The sequence below is a fragment of the Limanda limanda genome, chromosome 6 (genome assembly GCF_963576545.1).
Source record: "Limanda limanda chromosome 6, fLimLim1.1, whole genome shotgun sequence".
Lineage (NCBI taxonomy): Eukaryota > Metazoa > Chordata > Actinopteri > Pleuronectiformes > Pleuronectidae > Limanda > Limanda limanda.
This window is the reverse complement of record NC_083641.1, coordinates 19,022,294-19,040,736: the sequence shown is the minus strand read 5'-3', so window position 1 is coordinate 19,040,736 and position 18,443 is coordinate 19,022,294. Positions and strand designations below refer to the sequence as shown.

At 39.6% G+C, this 18,443-nt stretch overlaps 1 protein-coding gene across 11 annotated transcripts in view; it reads right to left on the bottom strand.

Moving 5' to 3' along the window:
- The window catches only part of stx1a (syntaxin 1A (brain)), a 57,090-nt gene that overhangs the window by 4,752 nt on the left and 33,895 nt on the right, over nucleotides 1-18,443 (bottom strand). For 3 of the 11 annotated variants that reach the window (XM_061072955.1, XM_061072960.1, XM_061072959.1), the window contains 7 exons: nucleotides 16,607-16,681; nucleotides 14,206-14,279; nucleotides 13,748-13,856; nucleotides 6,781-6,854; nucleotides 6,559-6,693; nucleotides 4,562-4,672; nucleotides 912-1,583 (listed from right to left, as the gene is read on the bottom strand). In XM_061072955.1, the coding sequence (XP_060928938.1) occupies nucleotides 1,464-1,583; nucleotides 4,562-4,672; nucleotides 6,559-6,693; nucleotides 6,781-6,854; nucleotides 13,748-13,856; nucleotides 14,206-14,279; nucleotides 16,607-16,681 (698 nt within the window). In that variant the 3' untranslated portion in view covers nucleotides 912-1,463. Of the gene's footprint in view, nucleotides 1-911; nucleotides 3,737-4,272; nucleotides 4,673-6,558; nucleotides 6,694-6,780; nucleotides 6,855-13,747; nucleotides 13,857-14,205; nucleotides 14,280-16,606; nucleotides 16,682-18,443 lie in introns of those variants that run through there. The other 8 variants (XM_061072956.1, XM_061072957.1, XR_009678274.1 and 5 more) reach the window with 7 other exon arrangements.

Genomic DNA, 18,443 nt, shown 5'->3' with positions numbered 1-18,443 from the left:
TATAAGTTAAATGAAAGTTAATGTTAGTTACGCTCTACACAGACTCTTTCATTCTCTGATTACCATTCACACAGACACACGCATATCTCTTCACATACTTACCTCCTCCCCTACTGCAGAAGAAAAGGGGAGGGGCTGTTAACTTTAGTGGGCCAAACCACCATTTTGAAAGCATGCTGAAGGTGTGAACTATGGTCGGCCATTTTGGGAAGCACCCTAATTTACATACACATCTTTGTTTAGCTGGTACATTTGTTAGTAATTTGTGTTTTTATACTATATTATATTCTTAATACATTTTTTTTTCTTTCATTAATGTTGCATATGTGAATTTTGCCAACCTCTACACTGTCAAGGACTCCATAACCTTCACGGTTCATTATATAATCTTTAATAGTAAATATTGAGATTTCTAATTGAACTATATGTAAATGAGACAGATCTTAATCAATAAATTGGCTATCTTTTGCCTTCCTTGGAAGGGTGGTCCCCGAGGTAACTTAAACCAACTAGTTATGATTTAATATTATTACTTTAAATATTAATGTTTTCGATTTTATTTTGATAACCAAATTAATTGAATACCTAAAGGCACATCATCTTATGCTATCGCTTTTTACACATTATTGCAGGACACTGTGATGTTACATTTATGAGTAAACAAGAAAAGTTTAAATAAATATGAGAATTGAAAAGACAAAAAGCGTCTCTTTGCACATTCATTTTTGCACATTCCCTTTAAACATTGTTAAAATTGTCTACCTCAGTCTTTATGGATGGGTGTGATGAGTGAATATAAATTAGGATTTTTCTTACTTAAGATTTTTCATCTTTATTTTATTTTATTGTATTGATATTGTTATATTTAGACGTGTATCGACAACATCAGTAGAGACATGGGGAAATAAGAATTTCATTGCATTGATAACTTTTTATTTCTGCCTTTGAATCCTTGTTGAAAACACGATAGCATTGAATGTGATTTTTCAGACAAACTTTACTTGAAATAAAAAAAAACAAAAAAACAACTTGGATCAAACTAACATAACCATGTCGTCACAATACAACACAAAGGCAACAGGTCGAGTAGGCCACATGGTAACATGGTTGCATTGTGCACGTCTGATGAGTCTTTCACAGGGCTACTTTGAATTCATACTGACTGAAGTTCATTCATACAAATAAACAATAGTAGTTTGACAGGAGGATGTGCTCTTTTCTAATCTCAGGGTTTGTATATATAAAAGAAAGACATAATACAACAAGCATACGACCTCCAAGCAGACGAGACTCCATTTTAACAGCTTCTTTGAACATACTGGCAGTGTTAGAGCTTTTTTTTATATATATATCAGTTTACACTTTATACAAAACAAACAGGAGACTGCTAACAAGCACTCACTTTCTCATCCCATGACTCGCACTCTGCACGTTTTGCTACAAACAAACACGCTCATCACCGCTCACTTGATGCATGCATACACGCAGTCACTCACACCGCAGCCACAGTCAGAGAGGCTGCACGACTGGTAAGGCCCGGACGAAAGGGACGTTTGAAAAAGTTTGGCAGTGTGATGATGACTCTACGAGCAAAACAAACAAATCTCACATCAGTACGACTGTCTTCTTCCCCTTTTCACAACAGAATACAAAAAAACGCCGCATTACAGTGGACTAAACCATGCAGGGCTTTCGAAGGGTGGTAGAGGACATCCGGGACAGAGTAAAGAAAAGATAACGGAAATTAACACAGGAAAAGAAACAGATCTATAGATAACGTGGCTTTGAAAACACTGCCGATAAGTGGCCTGATACTTTCCTGTACAGCACGAAGTAGACATTACAACTGAATATTTGGAAGTTGGAATGTATTAGTATAGCGATATGTGGCGTTTAGCAACTTGTTCCATTCAAGACTTCACTTTTGGAAACATCATATCTTTGACAACACAAAACACTCAGATAAACAGTTTGCAGCACCGCACATTTACAAAATAGCAAATCATGCGAAAACACCTCTGGCCCTGTACACTGTTTCAAATGTGTTTATCGTACAGCAGGCACGGCACCTTGTGCTAAACGTGTTGTAGATTGCATTCAGGAAAACAGGAAACGGAATTTGTAGATCTGCTGTTTTTGCTCCGTGTGTGTTTCTGTGTAACTGGGACAGAGGGTTAGGCCAACGTTCCCCCGATGATGGAAGCAATGACAATCCCCAGAACCACACAGCATATAAGAATCATGATTTTCTTCTGATCAGTGTTAACAACAGATAATCCGAGGCAGCATTAGGGGAGCAGAGGAAAACATGTTAGAAGTATGACTTAACATATTTTATCGTATTCATAATATTCCGAACAATATGCAGATTGGAAAAAAGCAGGAGTAAAGAAATGGATCTCATGATGTTTGCGTATGGAGTGTGGATTGGATGCATCGTCTACCTTTAAAATCATACATTTATAGTTCCTGCATTTTGTTCAGAATAATATATTAAACAACATATATAACACATATTTATTTTCACACATGCAACAAACATACACACTTGTATTTAAAGACACTGTGTAGAAAATAGAAATCCTGAATTTTAAGGACATCTAGTGGTTGTAGAAGGTAGCGCCGACAGATAGCTCTTGAAATAAGCTGTGTATGGACTACACTGTGATTGTTGCATATTAACGGAAATCCCCAAAGTGGCTTTGAAGTAAACTTAAACTTTGTAGTCTCATTTTCCAGAGTTGATTGCTGAAAATCTCACATTCAGCCAATGTTTAGATGAAAGGCTCAATGGCAACTCTACTGTAGAGGCTCTTATCCCGAGAAGTTCTTTAATATCCAGAAAACGTTACAATAAAATACGTTTAAATATATTTTCTTTAATTTCAATGAATAAATAGCATATTTATAAAACGACCACGTGAAAAATGCCTATTTCTTACTGTAGCAGCAGTTCCTGACTGCACATCACAGAGCCCACTGTAACACCTGAACACTTTGTACTGTGCTGTGCATCACGTCAGGTCCTGCCTGCTCTGTGAGGTTCTCTTATGGTCCTAAGTGAGTCCAATAGTGAGGGCGATAATGAGGATGATAAGACATAGTCCAACACAACCTCCTATCAGGATCTTCTTCTGCATGGGGGACAATGAGAGGGGAAACAAGAAGACTCGAGTCAAATCATAATTCAGTGGAAAAAGGAGAGAGAATAAAAAGAAACGGAGAAGAGGAAATGTTGCTGCTGCACAGTGTTTGATTATAAGTGGGTAAATAATTATACAGATCAGGACCCTTGAAGTGAGTTGGGGTCATGTGGTGCATGGAATTCCTTCACCTTTGAGTGCTGTTACAGATATTTACCAAGAGGTGGCACAGTTGTTCCACTGTGGTGGGTTGTAAGAAGAAGGAGAGTTACATGGAATAATTACACACCACTCTCTGTGAATATGGGGAATGAGGAGCTGGAGCCAGCAGATGGTTAGCTTAGCTTAGCATCGAGACTGAAAACAGGGGGAAAGAACTGGTCTTAGTCTGTCCACAGAAAAGAACTCGACCAATGAGCACCTCTAAAGTTCAGCTCACTGATTAGCATGTTGCATCGGTCTAGTTTAAACATGTATCCATTACTTTTAAATGTCTATTTCAGCTTCGGTTCAGTTACTTACCCGTCTCACGACCTCTCAGCTGCAGGTGATGTTCAGGTGTTACAGGACTCTCTGTTCTCTGTGCCCTAACCCTAAATAAATCAGGCACATTTAAGGAACTGATATCTATGAGTGAGAAATGTTGTGCAGCTTGATTTAATTCATTGGAACTATTGAGCCTTGACGGAAGTATGCGCTCCTCCGAGTGCTATTGTAGTTTATTTATCTTTAACCAAATAATGATTGTATTTTGACACATTAGCTGAAGCTACTACCCAATTTTCACTTGTAGTCCCAGATAACTGCGGAAAGTAGCCGTAGAAGTTTCATTTAGTGATCTTTGTCAGTTCTTATTATTTGTATATTTTGTATGGTATTTCTTTTTGTTTGAATTTTCATGTGTCTTTAAATAAAACAAATAAAAATTGGCCCCAGACGTATACATGCCCCTGGCTGGGTATCAGCGCTGCAGACTATGTCAAAAACACTCACGACACACATCTTCTACATGCAGAACACATGCCAAGTGAGCATGCAAACTTTATACAGAACATGCAATGCCTCTAAAGGTTTCCATTTGACAGGCTGTTTTTTGAACATGCATCATTTCGTTGTATTTGTGACTCACCCTCCGTGCTTTACTCTGGTATTTTACCGCCTTCTTAGTGTCTGATACTGCCCTCTCCACATAGTCTACTGAGTGCTCCACATTGTACTCTATGCGGTCTATCATTTCCCCCTAGGAGAGGTTAGTGGAAGACATGCAGACAGGTGGAAGAAAGAGGGGACCAGAGGTGGAAGCAGGAGAAGGAGTGGATACAGGTCAGGGGAAAAGAGGGAAAGAAAAGAGAGAGGGGGAAAAAGAGAAATGATAACATCAGAGTCCGGTTGTAGACTGTGTGCATGTTGCATCTCACCCGGCTGCTTGTCTTTTTCAACTTTTTGCATTTTGGGATTCTGTCCTTCGCCTGCTCCACATACTCCTGAGCGCCGAGCACGCTCTGCTCAATGTTGTTCACCAACTCACCCTGCAACCAGACAAGAGGAGTCATTAAAGAGGCGGCGTGAGCATAAGGGCCGCACACACTTATGCAAATGTTCCAATGGCGAACACGATATTTGCTTCACATTCGTGTGGCACTTATCAGCAAGAACGCACATTCTGCACAATCTTTAATCACACAAAGCACTGGATTCCATAGATGCATTTTAGAATACGAATTACAAGAGAAATCTTATGAATGATTAATGCATTAGATTTATACAGCTCTATTATATTTATATTCTGAAATGACATGTACATTCATTTTTATTGTATGAGCCTTTTCAAAAGTCAGGTTTAAACCACAGACTATAATAACGATGGATGTTGCATCTCCACTTCGTCCCACTATCCAGAAATGAGGCTAAAATATCCCAGATATGAACGCTGCCACATTTAGAGCCAGAATTGGTAGTGGCGTTCTGGGGATGAAGCCGCGGCAGCGCAGTCCTGTTGATACACGCACTTGTGACGCATCAGTCACAAGTCTCAGCTGTCAATCAAGACATTTCACCTCATTTCTATTGCATCAAATAACTAATTAAAAACCAAACTTGGTTCAAAAAATGAACCTAAAATAACAGAAGCATTTATCAAACATATACTCTGATTTTTTTGTTTGTTACTTGTTTCAACCATTAACATGGAGGATGTGGGATTTATGATCTATACTGCAGCCAGCCACCAGGGGGCAAAGACGCTTTGGATTTACTTTAGGGGAGCTGTTGTGTCATCCATCTTTATATACAGTCTATAATTTAAATCAGCATTATTCAATCAATCAATCAATCAATAAAGAGCCAGCATAGTTATTCAGCTACTCCTGTATTCAAATGGCTGTTGCTGTGAAACAGTGCGTCTCTCCATGCATGCATTCCAGCAACTGTATGAAATAAATAGAAAAAATGAGGAATCACAAGAAAATTACCTTTCCATATTAGAAGGGGAGTGCTGTTCTCTGTTCTCTAGAGCTTAGAGTCATTGTTGTGGTGACAGTGTTGTGGATGAGAACAAAATGAGGGAAAGACAATAGAGAGCGTAGAAGACAGAGAGAGCAAGGCTGAGAAAGGCAAAATTAAAAAGACAGACCAGACTCAGGTATAATCTTAAATTACATGACTTGATAAAGGAGGGGTTAGTTCATTGAATTATTTACATTAAAAGCACTCAATTTGTGAGCATTCACACACACAATACAATTATTAGTCGATTCAACAATAATCACTCCCAAAATAAAATCATGAAGAAAAGCTTGTTATTGCTTTGTCCTGTTGCCTCAATTCTTTCATCATTCTGCATTTTCTCATATTCATGTGTTCTCTCGCTCCGATTTCTTTTTGCATTATTCAGACTGAGTATTTCTGATGATGGAAACAGAGTCTCTGTGGGGGTTCAGCCGCCCCACACACACACACACACGCACGCACACACATTCGCACATACATTCACACGTAAACACACACGGGCCTACAGATTTACTTGAAGCTCTTCACCTAAATGATAAGAGCAGAGGCGACTATGTCACTTGTGAATTATCTACATATGTGATGTAAATTCACATACCGCTTTTAACATTTTCAATAATTTTTCAAAAAATAATTAATGGTTCTTGAGGGAAAATATCAGACATGTTTAGGGGACCGTTAAGTGTGTGCAAGTTTGGTGGAGATCCAAATAAAAATCTGGATCTAATGTGGTTTCAGAAGAGGACTGTTGGGCCTTGGCAAAGGTATCCACTATACTGTGCAATTCTAGTTATTTAACTAAATTTAAATCTCTACCCTCCACAACAGCAGGTGGATCACCAATTTATAGATGTAGTGAGCTTGAGACAAATATTTTGTCTGAGTGAGAAAGGATCAGCGTCTTCACCTGACTCTCCACCAGCATGGCCATATCCATGAACATGTCGTGAAGCTCTCTAATACTGTTCTCCAGCTTGATGATCTCAGTGTGCCGCGTCTCGATCTCGTTCATCGCTTGCTGCGTGATGTTGTCCATAATGATCTAAGACGTTGTAACAGAGGGAAATAGTCAAATATGATAAAAAGATAGATTTCTGTGCTGTCAGTTTCCATTAGTTGTATCGCTCACCCCTGAAGTGAAGATAGCTGGGTTGTCACTCTCCAACATGCTCTCCAGCTCCTCATTGGTTGTATTTCTCCCAGCTAAAACGACAAATGCACAAATCAGAAAAATTATACAAGAAAAGTGCTCATGGTATATTAGATTTTCAAAGTGTGCTACTGTTCCCCAGAAATGAAAACAGTTGAATGCAATGCTAATGGATTTAAAACAGAATCCTCACCTGGTTATTCAGAAACCCCTCCGTCTTCTTATTAATTTGAGGACACAAGTTAATTATCTAAATGCTCTTTCTGTATTATTACATTTTTTATATAATGCTGTATTTCAATTTTTTATTACTGTATTATTTCATCCCCCAATGTTATTTGCCTCAATCCTGAAATGTGTTAATCCAGTTTCAACCATGTGATAACTGTTCATGGTAAAGTGCTATATAGTTTTTTTATTAAGCTTATCTTTATTATCTAATCTACTGACCCAGCTTGTAGCACATCTTACTGCTTCTTCCTGCTGATGTGCTTGCTCCTCGTCCATCTTTATTTTCCCCGACAGAGTTGTCCTACTTCATAATCATTCCCCCTTCACCTGCGTTAATATCCTTGTGTCTGAGTCCGTCTGCAGAGCTGCTGCTCACAGGCTCGATATCTGCCCCACTGACACTGTAAGTCACAGTCAGACTCAATCTGCATCATTGCTTGGGACATTTCAAATCCTCTGTAGATCTATGTCGTGTACATACAGTATTTTCTGTCTCCAACCCTGCAAACCCACAAACTATGAGCAGATACTGTCTCTCTGTTGATAAGACCATGTCATTATCCAGGTAAACATAGACAAGAACAGGAAAAGAGGAAAGAAAAGTAATTCAACTTCTTGTCAAATGGATGCAAGATATGAACATGCTTGTAGGTATGACAGAGAGAAAAGCAAAAATAAAATCTCAGTCGTGCACCCAGGTCAACTACTGACAAATAACTAATGCACTATATATTTCACATATCACAACACTGTCTAAGATGAAAATAAACTTATTTAAAAATAGTCAGATCTTTCAATTACATAAAAACAATACCACAAGTCAAATTCTTGAATTAAAGTACTGTATCATCAGAACTAGAATTACCATCCTGCGGTTGTATGCCTCCACCAACCAGTGCAGTTTCAGTCTACATACACAGTTTCTTCCACACTCATATGAGGTCACTGTGACCTTTGACCACTGAGTTTTAATCAGTCAATCTTTGAGTCCAACTGAAAATTATACAGAAAGCATCAAGCTTCCAAAGACAGGATTTCGCCAGTGTGGAGTCATAAAAACATTCTTAAAAAAACAGCGTCTAGGAGTTCTTAGTATCTTGCTAAACAATTTCACTGAATTAATTTGTCCCGTCCCTCAGATATATAACCAGACATGTTATCAAGGAGGTGACAAATCAAAGATGGCGGTTGTGTGAAACATGCTCTGCCCTTCCCCCCAAACAACTAATCACCCGCCCGAACAGGGAAATGTATCAAGAACTGAATCCATCAACTATTTTTTTTAGGCATAAACCCTTTCATTTGTTCAAGTGCTCTGTTTTGATGAGCAGTCGACATTAGGTCCTGGTTCTTGATTGAGCCCTAGACGTGGTTAGTGTGGTTATTATTTTGAGAAGGATTTGGTCAATTATGACTCATGATACATGTAGTATTTATGAGCTGTGACCACTGAAAGTGAAGTAATTGCTCTCTCCATGTCCATTATCCCGAAATAACTACCTTCTTGTTGCCAATTTTTCCATATAATTTGAATATATGATACGATTTTAGAATACAGGACAATATTAGTATCCCTTGTGTATTTAAAGGAGTAATAGTAGTAGTTGTAAGAAATATAAATTAAACCTGAATGGTTCTACAGAGCCATCTTAGCCAGATATCACTTTAGGAGGCAACATCTATTTATGAGCTCATCACCACATCAGCGACTGTGGGTGTCTGTGTGTTTATGTGTGATGACGCCGGGTGGTGGGAGTGGGGGCCCTCAGTGGCAGAACAGGTAGTTTGCTGGTGAGAGTTGATGGTCGAGGGTCAGAGCCAACGATTGCCTTCATGAACAGAATACTGATGAAGCTGCTCTCTAACATTTACCGCTGCAGTAACGTGCGACCGTTTGACATTTTTTGTTGCATTGTATGCAACAAAAATTTCACATGACGATTTCCATTTAATTGCGGTTAAGTGGTCCAGCTGTTTCATTACTGTGCTTAGGAATCTACTCATGTTCAGAGATGACATTTTGCCGTTTGACAAATGAGAGGACGGACACGTCGCACGGAGGAGCGAGGGACCACGTTCACCTCATTACTGTGATCAATTCCCCTTTCCTCCCACAGCCTCTCTGATGATAAATAATCTCTCTATCATTAAGGCTAAGACTACAACATTAAAGAGGGTCAAAGTTAGAGTTGAAGGACGGAGAGGAGCAACAATGAGTCATGGATAATTGTGTGTTAAAAAAAAGGAAAGGAAACGAAGGCACTCTGGTGCTACCGTACCCTATTTATCTCACTTCCTACACACACACACACGCACACATACAGACTTTTTTTTAAAGCCCTGACAGGCTCAGAGGGAGGCTCTTATTTGTTACCATGGAGACCTAAACCCTGAGAAGCCTAATACGAAGCCAAGAAGTCTTAGCGTTTATGGGTTATTAAATCATTCATACTATGTTGCTACCAGTTACAGTATTATTTCATTCCCATTGTTATGTAACACAAATTAAGTAAGACCCCTGAGGAGCGGAGAGAAAAAGGCAAATCACACAAATCTTCATGCACACAGAGTGACAGAGGAGAGTGATTAGTTTGCTTTTGTACTCTGCCATTTCACCTGCAAAGGAATGAGGGAAGCATGTGCAGCTTTTTCCCAGGAGTTTTGAATGCACCAGCCCAAGAAGTGTCTGCTGGTAAATAATACTGTTGAGAATAATGCAATTGTTTTCATATTGACAGAACAAATGTCACTACCTGCAAGAGAGGGTGTTGAAAGAATAGGATTCTATTCAACCATTTCATCTGCCTTATCACCTTACTTTATATAGTGGCTTGGTCTCAGAACCGTACCTATTTTTCTATCAATTGTTTGGTTGGCGTTAATTCATTTTTATTGTTGTATTGCTCATTTTTATTATTATTTATTAATTTTAATTTTGTAAGAAGGGTGTCAAAGAGTGTTTACTTAAAAGTCATTACCTCTGTTACCTCTCAGCTGCAGCAGCATAGTAAAGGGAGGGGGCCAGTTGTGAGTAAGGGCATCTAGAGTTCAAAAAAAAGTCTGTACATAGGTCATACGCTCTATGACTAGAAGCCAGATCTTACCAGTTCTTTAACTGGCGTTTCCCTAACGTTCCTTTGTGGTCCCACATCTCAGTGGAAACGTTTTGGTTTTAACACAAGGCTGTTCCGGCGTCAGCGCAGCACAGTATAGGAACAGCTGTTTCAGCAGACTCCGGCAGTCTGCCACAGACTCCAACGGATGTGTGATTCGATTTTCATTACCTCAGCTCTCAAGCTAGAGAAGCCAAACTCTGCCACTAGAGATGAGGACTTAGAAAACCAACAGGCTGTTGCTGACACGCTCTTGGGTTGCTGCTAACTAAAAGCAATTAGCCATAATAGATGTTTATCCGCTTTAACGGCATCAAACCAGGGCACAGCAGTGAGCGTGAGGGAACTTAGAAAACTAACACGCTGTTGCTGACATGCTCATGGGTTGCTGCTAACTAAGAGCAATTAGCAGTGGATGCTGACCACTCAACAGCTTTACCGATGAACCTTTGACTCAGCGGCTACACCTTCCAATAAACCATTGGCACAATAGGTAGGTAAGTCCAATGAACCTTTGGAAAAGGAAGCCCTCATTTCGGACACATTGGTAAATAGGCTACTTATACCATAGGAGGCTAGATGGCTACTTGCTTTTAAGGCATCAAACCAGAGCGTAGCAAATCAGCATGACGGATAGTATCAGGTGACGAATGACACCCTTTGACTTTTGATGTAAACCGCCTTATTTTCCATGCTCAGTAGTTTTTATTTTATTTTATTTCGTACATATGAAAACTCCTGTAATCCGTGATATAAGGTTTTATAAAAAAAAGTTGTTTGACAGCATCATCTGTTGTTGAGTTGTCTGTGGAAACTCCCCAAGCACCAACATATAGTTTTCTTCACAAAGAGGGGCGAGGGTTTTCTGTACAGTCTTCTTCTAGTCGGAGACGCTGTGAGTCATTCTGACGCCTGCACCGGAGACAGACCTGTAACGGCGTCACAGGGGGCCTCCTTGAGTCGACTCACAGAGGCCAGTAGAGAGTATCACATAAGACGGCCATCTCCACCCCTCTCCCCTTCCTGTGTCCGTACGCCTTGGTGCTCATACGTCGCCTCAGGTCGAGGATGAGGTGAGCGAGGACGGGCGCACAGGGGTCCATGGTAGCAAATGGACGGGACAGAGAAAATTTGCCTACCGAGAGGTAGGTTCTCTCCTCTCGTCCTCGAGGGCTATGGGCCCGCTAGCAAAGTCCAGGAAGTCCTGCTACAACCGGCAGATTAATGAACATGCCCTCGCCAGCGGGAAAGCCTCAGCTCTGTCTTTTTAGATGCCTGAAAGCGACACCACTTGCAACAATACACACCAGTCGAATGACAATCTCCCTCAATCTTACTGAACCCACCTGTCTAATCAAAGGATAGGGATGTTAATATATGGATGATATGTTCATCAATAATTAACAAAAATTATACAGAACTGCTATTGTGCAGATATGAAATGTGTCAGTAGCATTTAAATCAAAGAGATGTGTCTTTAAAAGAATAGTTTGGTAGATATGCATATTTGCTTTGCTCTGAGTTAAATGACAGCGTTGACATTTTGTGTCGCTACATCCAGGAAATGGTTTTCTTTATTTAGAGCAAAATCTAAAATCAGGGGAAAACCGATAGTTTGTTTCTGAACAAAGGTTAAAAAAAAATCTGCCAAAGAGAAAGACTATTTCTTCTTTTTGGAGCCATGCATTATTATTATTAGGGAAATCTGTGAGAATGTAGAGAAAATACCTTATCTCGCTACTGTAAAGAAAGTGAAACAAATGAATTAACAAACCAACTTACTTGGGTGAAAGCAACTTGTGCTAAGCAAAGCTAACCATAACCTTGTCTTCTGATTTACCAGACATTTAGGTGCATCAAATTACCACTTAAATCGGCCACCAGCATTTTTTCCCCCTTAATATCAGCAGTACATATTTAGACTTGGGGTTAATGTGGCTCTGTTGGCCATGCAAATGTGTGGGAAATGCTTTTATCTTGACACTGCTGTGTTTACACAGTGTTGCTCTCATCTCTGTATCCAGCAGGTTGGAGTACAGGTGAACAGGAAAGGGCGAACACGGCAGAGGAAAAATTGATTCTCTCACAGACCAGACTAGATTTCTCTCTGTGTGTGACACACTTATTGATTCACACACAGACAAATAAAAGGAGTTGACCCAAAACACATCTCTCTTGCTATAAAACCCTCTAAGGAATTAAATTGTATTTAGATTGATCAAAAGTATGGATCAAATGTAATCGAAAGGTTTTATTTTTCCCCTTCCACTGCATTTTCATCTTCAATCTCTCCCGGAGCATCTAATCCCTTCCTTGACGACAGGTGATATGAGCTGAAGCCTCCTGTGACTCCAGCAGCTGACAAATCAAATCCAAATGGATCTGGAGGAGCTCAAGGAAAAAGTGAGTCAGGCCTGCGTGCGTGTGTATTCAACTCCACCGGGAGGGTTTGTGTTCGTCTTCTTTTGATTGGACCACATTGTGTGTAGGTATACTGGGTGGAGCTCACACATGCAGACCTGGCCGCAAATGTTCACTCTAAACTGACAGATGGGCAGAGGACATTACGTCTACGCCCAGAGGCCCAGTGACATAACTGCCCCTGCTCACCTCTGCTATTAACACTAAGTGAGTCACAGTGTTCTTTTCTGAATTTGTGTGTATGTGTCTTTGGCTATAGGGTGACTCTATCACGAGGACCATAGGGGGCAGCTGGCGGCGTGCTGCCTGCCAGGGTGCCGTGGCAGAGGCTGTGTCAGGAGCCTGGGGCCCGGGGCCCTGTGGCTAATACCTGTCATATCATATCACACATGCGGCGTGACACAAGTGAGAGCAGCGCAGATCTGAGTCGCAGCAACCTGCCATGAGCATGCATACGGCTGTGGGTGTTGGTGATATATGTGTTTTGGAGAGTGCTCTGAGTGTGAGAGCTGTTGTTTTGATACACCGCACAAGACAAATTCTAAATAAAATATGGATGGGGTAAACTGACATTTCTGTGTAAACAAAACGAATAATGGACAGTTATTTGTTTTGTTATTTTTGGTCAAATAACAACACTGGATGTGCCCCAGGTGTTATGGTACACTTTGCATTGTTTTATGAATTTTTAACATATATTTTGTGTAAAATATTTATGATTTTTTTATGTCAACGTCTGTGCTCTGTGTTTTACTCATAGACTTAGATAAAGATAGACGACACGTCTCCCTCTCCTCCCACTATCCAGACATTAAGCAAAAATATCCCAGAACACTGCCATCTTGCGCCAATGTTGTCATTTGTGTTGAGGATACATATGTCAATCTACTAACATGGAGGAGGTAGGGTTAATGACCTAAACTCGCCTTCAGGGGCGATGTGAGAAAAACAGAAACATTGGAAACAATTTCTCTTTTGCCCATCATTCATACACTGTTGCACAGCTGTCATGGGCAATGTTGGGGTTCAATATCGCCTCTTAAAGTGGACTGGAGGAGCTAAACCACCAAACAAACACTATGACTGAAACTGCAAAGATGTTATTGATGGATACAGTGATGACATGTATGCAGTCAGTAAGAGGGCTGGAGGAGAGGTTTAGTTTTCCCTGGTCTACTCACTGATCTCCAGCTGCCTCTGGATGCGTCCCTTGCAGCGCTCCCTGTAGTCCGACTGCGTGGTGTTGTATTCGGACATCACCTCGACAAACTTGCGGGACAGTGTGGAGTGCTGGAGACACAGCGAGGAACAACAAAGCATTTCACTTTAATATACAAGAGTTGCCATTGTATAGTGTCCTGAAAAAGTCACAAAAGAAATCAGTGTTCACATTAAATACACCATTTTTTCAGGTTGCTGTTGATTGAATGTTTCATAATGCAATACACACAGAAAATGGAAAAACCGTAAAACTAAAATTTATAAAAAAAATGCAGGTGTATAAAACACTTAAGTTTGACTGATGCTGATTTTTTTTCAACCAGAACTGCAGTATACTATGACAGTAAGTATCATACATACTGTGTACACTTGTATGTAGTCTGGGACACAGTTGTTGATTCAGCAGCTGTCTACCTACCTGTGTTTTACGTATCCTCAGGTCAGCTGATGACCTGTTCTGTCCTTCCTCTTGCTCGATGGTGTTCTGGATACCTACAAAACAAAACAAAAACATATTTTTATTCCCCTAGTGAGTAATCCACCTTAAAATCAACCCCAATAAAAATACAAATAAGTCCACAATGTCGTTGGCTCCTCATAGTTGTTCAATTTGAGTGAAACAAAAGTATTGGTGATTTTAGTGCCATCAGGTGTCGCAGCAGAAGTTGGCCTCACTAAATAAGGGCTTCCTTGTTACCGACGGTGAAAATGATCTTCGGCTTCACAAATAACTGTTGTTTTCATCACATTCAAATCAGCAACTTACAATTGTGCAAATTAAGTTGATTTGCATAATGTGACTTAAAAATACTCATGTGCAAATCACATGTAGACATTCCACAGAAAACGGTATATGTAAGAGGATGAGGATAATTAAAATAAAAATTCATACATGAGCTTCACTTTCTCTCTCTTTGAACTTTTAGTCTTTCTCTCCATAGCTGATATTAATTTAGATATTCCAGCATCTACCATAATCACCCTCTGCATTATCTGTCAGCTGGTTTTGAAGAAATCCTCTACCTGAATCCCATTACATGGCTTGGCAATTGCAAATGAGACAGTTGCAGCAAATAATGTTGCTTCCCACCATGTCGAGGATTTATACCCGGGTGCAGTTTGACAAAGATGAGGTCATTTACACACAAATACACATCAAGCGGTTACGCAAAGGTATCCTGTGGCGACAATTGATGTGAACTGGAATGAAGCAGAGGCCTGTGATGCAGAGCCTGTTCCGCCTGAAAGCACTTGTGTCTAGCTTGTGTATCATGTACATCAAATGTGCACACAGCTCTATGTGCATTTATATGAATGTGTGTATATCTGTAGGCATACAGGACGAGGGATATGGGCTATTATCTTCTCGCTCTCTGCAGTGAAGCTGTATTCTACTTGCGTGAAAGATACTGAAGACAGGTATTTCATCTCTGACCTCTATTCTTAGACACCTGTGCCCTGCAGGGAGGCACAGGAGTGTCTTGTATATATTTGAAAATTAATAATGTGGTGGACACAAAGGTTTCATACCAGAGGATTTCAGGAAGGGCACATAAATATACAAAATATGACAAGATTAAAAAATGTTGTAAAGTTTATGAGAAAAGGAAGAAAAGGTGGGAGGATGACAAAGAAGACAGTCATAAGAACACACACACACACACACACACACGTAATGTCTGTTGAATCCACGCAACAATTGTGCCCATACACAGAACGTTACAGTAACATTCGTCAGATTGTTTTTACGAGTGTGAATAAAACTTGATTCCCTCACTCATGTGTTATGAAAGAACCAGCAACGTCACGTCACATAAAACACAAACAGGTGCAGACGGTGGTTATAGACATAGTCATGATAACAAGATACAGGTTTATATCAGGGTTAGTAACAACTCATGAATTACCTAGAACAAGGACGTTATGTTTTGGTCTGTTTGTTTGTTTATTGGAAGGATTACACATTAATTTACTACTGATTGATTTGCATGAAGGTTTGTGGAGGAGTGGGGCATGACCAAAGGAGGAGCCCTTACATTTTGAATCTGGATCAGTGGGTTAAACCAGGATTTTTTGTTTCAAGTTCATTAACATTGTAAAATCAAGCTTTTCTACATTTTCATTGATTTCTCAGAGAATAATTCATGAATCTTGATCAAAGAAAATCAGCCATATTTGTGGGACTGAGTGTATGTAAATAAAAATTAGGTTCCAGGAATTTAAATTTGGTTCATAAAGAGAATGTCGGGCCTTGGCGGAGGTATATGCTCGTAACTGCCATTTTAGTTTAAATTTGCCATTCATTTTCTTGATTAATTAATAGATAATTTGGTGTAAACATTAGAGAAAATGCAAAAATGGTGATTAAAATGTCCTAGATGCCCAAATATTTAATTTATTATTATTTAAGACAAGGAAAAGAAAGAAAAATGCTCACAGTGAAACCTTGAAATGTTTACACATTTTTCATTAACAATTACTGCAATGTTTAATCAATTATGAAACAGTTGTAACTACATTTTCTCCAGATAGAATAATTCATTAACCAACTGATCTTTTGAGCTAAGATTTGAAACTGTATCTGTGTAGTAGTCGTAGGCAGCATAATGTAAAATTACTAACCAATTACCAGCTGCAACTTCAACCACAAAGATGAGACTGCTGATCAGGGTAAGGAAATTAATAAAGCAAAAAAGTGACAGGCACTTTTCAGCATTTGAAATTTTTAGCTCATCAAAACACTTCAAATGTTTAATTGGTGAGGAAAATAATCATAGTAATCATTCGACGCAGGAGGAAAATGGAAGAAGTGTACTCACTCTTTAATTTGGATCGTACTTTGTTGGCCAACTTCTTGATGTCAGCCATTAAATCCTCCAGCTCAGCCTTAGTTTCTGAGGAGAAGAGAGAAAGAGGAGGGAGAAAAAGAGGAGAGGGGGAAGAGGCGAGATTACTGGGCTTGTTTGAAACCCCACATAACCAGATGTGTATACTAACTCAGTTCCACAGTGATAGAATCCATACTGACACACAAGAAATGACTATTTGTCACTCAAAACACTTTGTTAGCTTCAGTCCACAGCAGCACAACTCATCCTTCTTTCTCCTTTGTTGTCCACCTCTTTCCATCCTGACCGACACCCTCTGTAGAAGCTTAAAGCTGAAACTCGAGCGCATAAAACGAGTTATTGTTAGCTACTGATACTATATTTGCTGTGAGAAACTAACAATTTTCACTTTCTGACATTTCTCAGATATGATTAATCTGCAAGGAAATAGGGAAATTGGTCAATAAAATACTGTGTTATGAATTACAGTATGTTAATACTGTAATTTCCATTTTTAGAACAGTGCATAAAAGTGAGAAAGGCATTCATCATCTTAATACCATAAGAGCCAAATCTCCATATATTAACAAGCCCCAGGAGGCCAGCAGACGTAAAAGAAGGTCCTTAAAAGTTACTGGAGTCAAACTATTCAATCAAACCAAACTGCTCGCAGTACTTTTTATAATGAGGTTTTTTTTTCTTCCTGCATGTTGCCTGCTTCTATAAAACGGCATAAATCATCCAGATGAATAACAGACGCGGGGTACTGAAACCTGGAGAAAACATCTGCATCTGATTACAGACAGAGCCTCAAAAGATGATTTGATTACGCAGTGTGAGGAGGACCTCCATCGCTGCTAAAGTTCAATTATAAAAACATAATATTTGCACACATTTTGGGATAAAAAAAAGAAGCTTAAATGTAATGAGATAATCGTGTAATCTCATTCTCTACAGCTGCACAATAAATCTACGCTCTTTGTTTGGTCTCTGTGGCAGTTTGAGAGGTGACAGCAACACAAACAGACAATAAAAAGTAGAGCTGGGATATCAATCCTCTAACCAGCTGGTATGATAACATTAAACTAGAATGGCTCCATGGAGACGCTGAAGCTATTACACAGTGATCAGCAAAGCACTACAAGCTTTTAATCTGCTTAACAGGCCTTTTTCCATATCAGCGGTCATCAGCCAGTGGTTCATAAAGCTCAGTGGGACAAAGCAGTGGACGAAGCAATAACTGATGAAATTACATCAGTTTATATCCAGCTGAAAATAAACTCATTACAATGGAAGATGGTAGGAATACATGCTAGTGTTTTTGTTATTAAAAAAGCAGTAGTGGACAGTAGAGGAAAATTACAGGAAGAATGATTTGTCTCAAACGTCCCTGGCTGGACTCAAGCCAGTCCTAAATCCTGAGGACTCTGTGGTGACTATAGGCAAGTGTTCTCAATGTTTCTGGGACTGATTCACAGTTCCATCACTTGTCAACGTAATTTGACTCTGCAGGGGCTGTGGATACAGCATACACAATCCATGTCTGTCTGCAGGCAAAGATTCTCTGCTGTTTTATACAACCACTGCAGCGCAATGCTTTAATGTCTTGACTCGCGTAATCTATAGGAAGTATAACAGGTAAAAATACAGTATATATTAAGTATTTGAAACAGGGTGATGTTGAATTCTAAAGAATGAGCCTTAACAACAATTGCAGCATTAATTACCATAATCTTGGTTTAGATTTGAATACAATTCTATCTCTGGTCGCTAATTTTTCTGCTAAAGGAGAAATATGTGCAGCACACAATGAGTGTGTCAGGGTCAG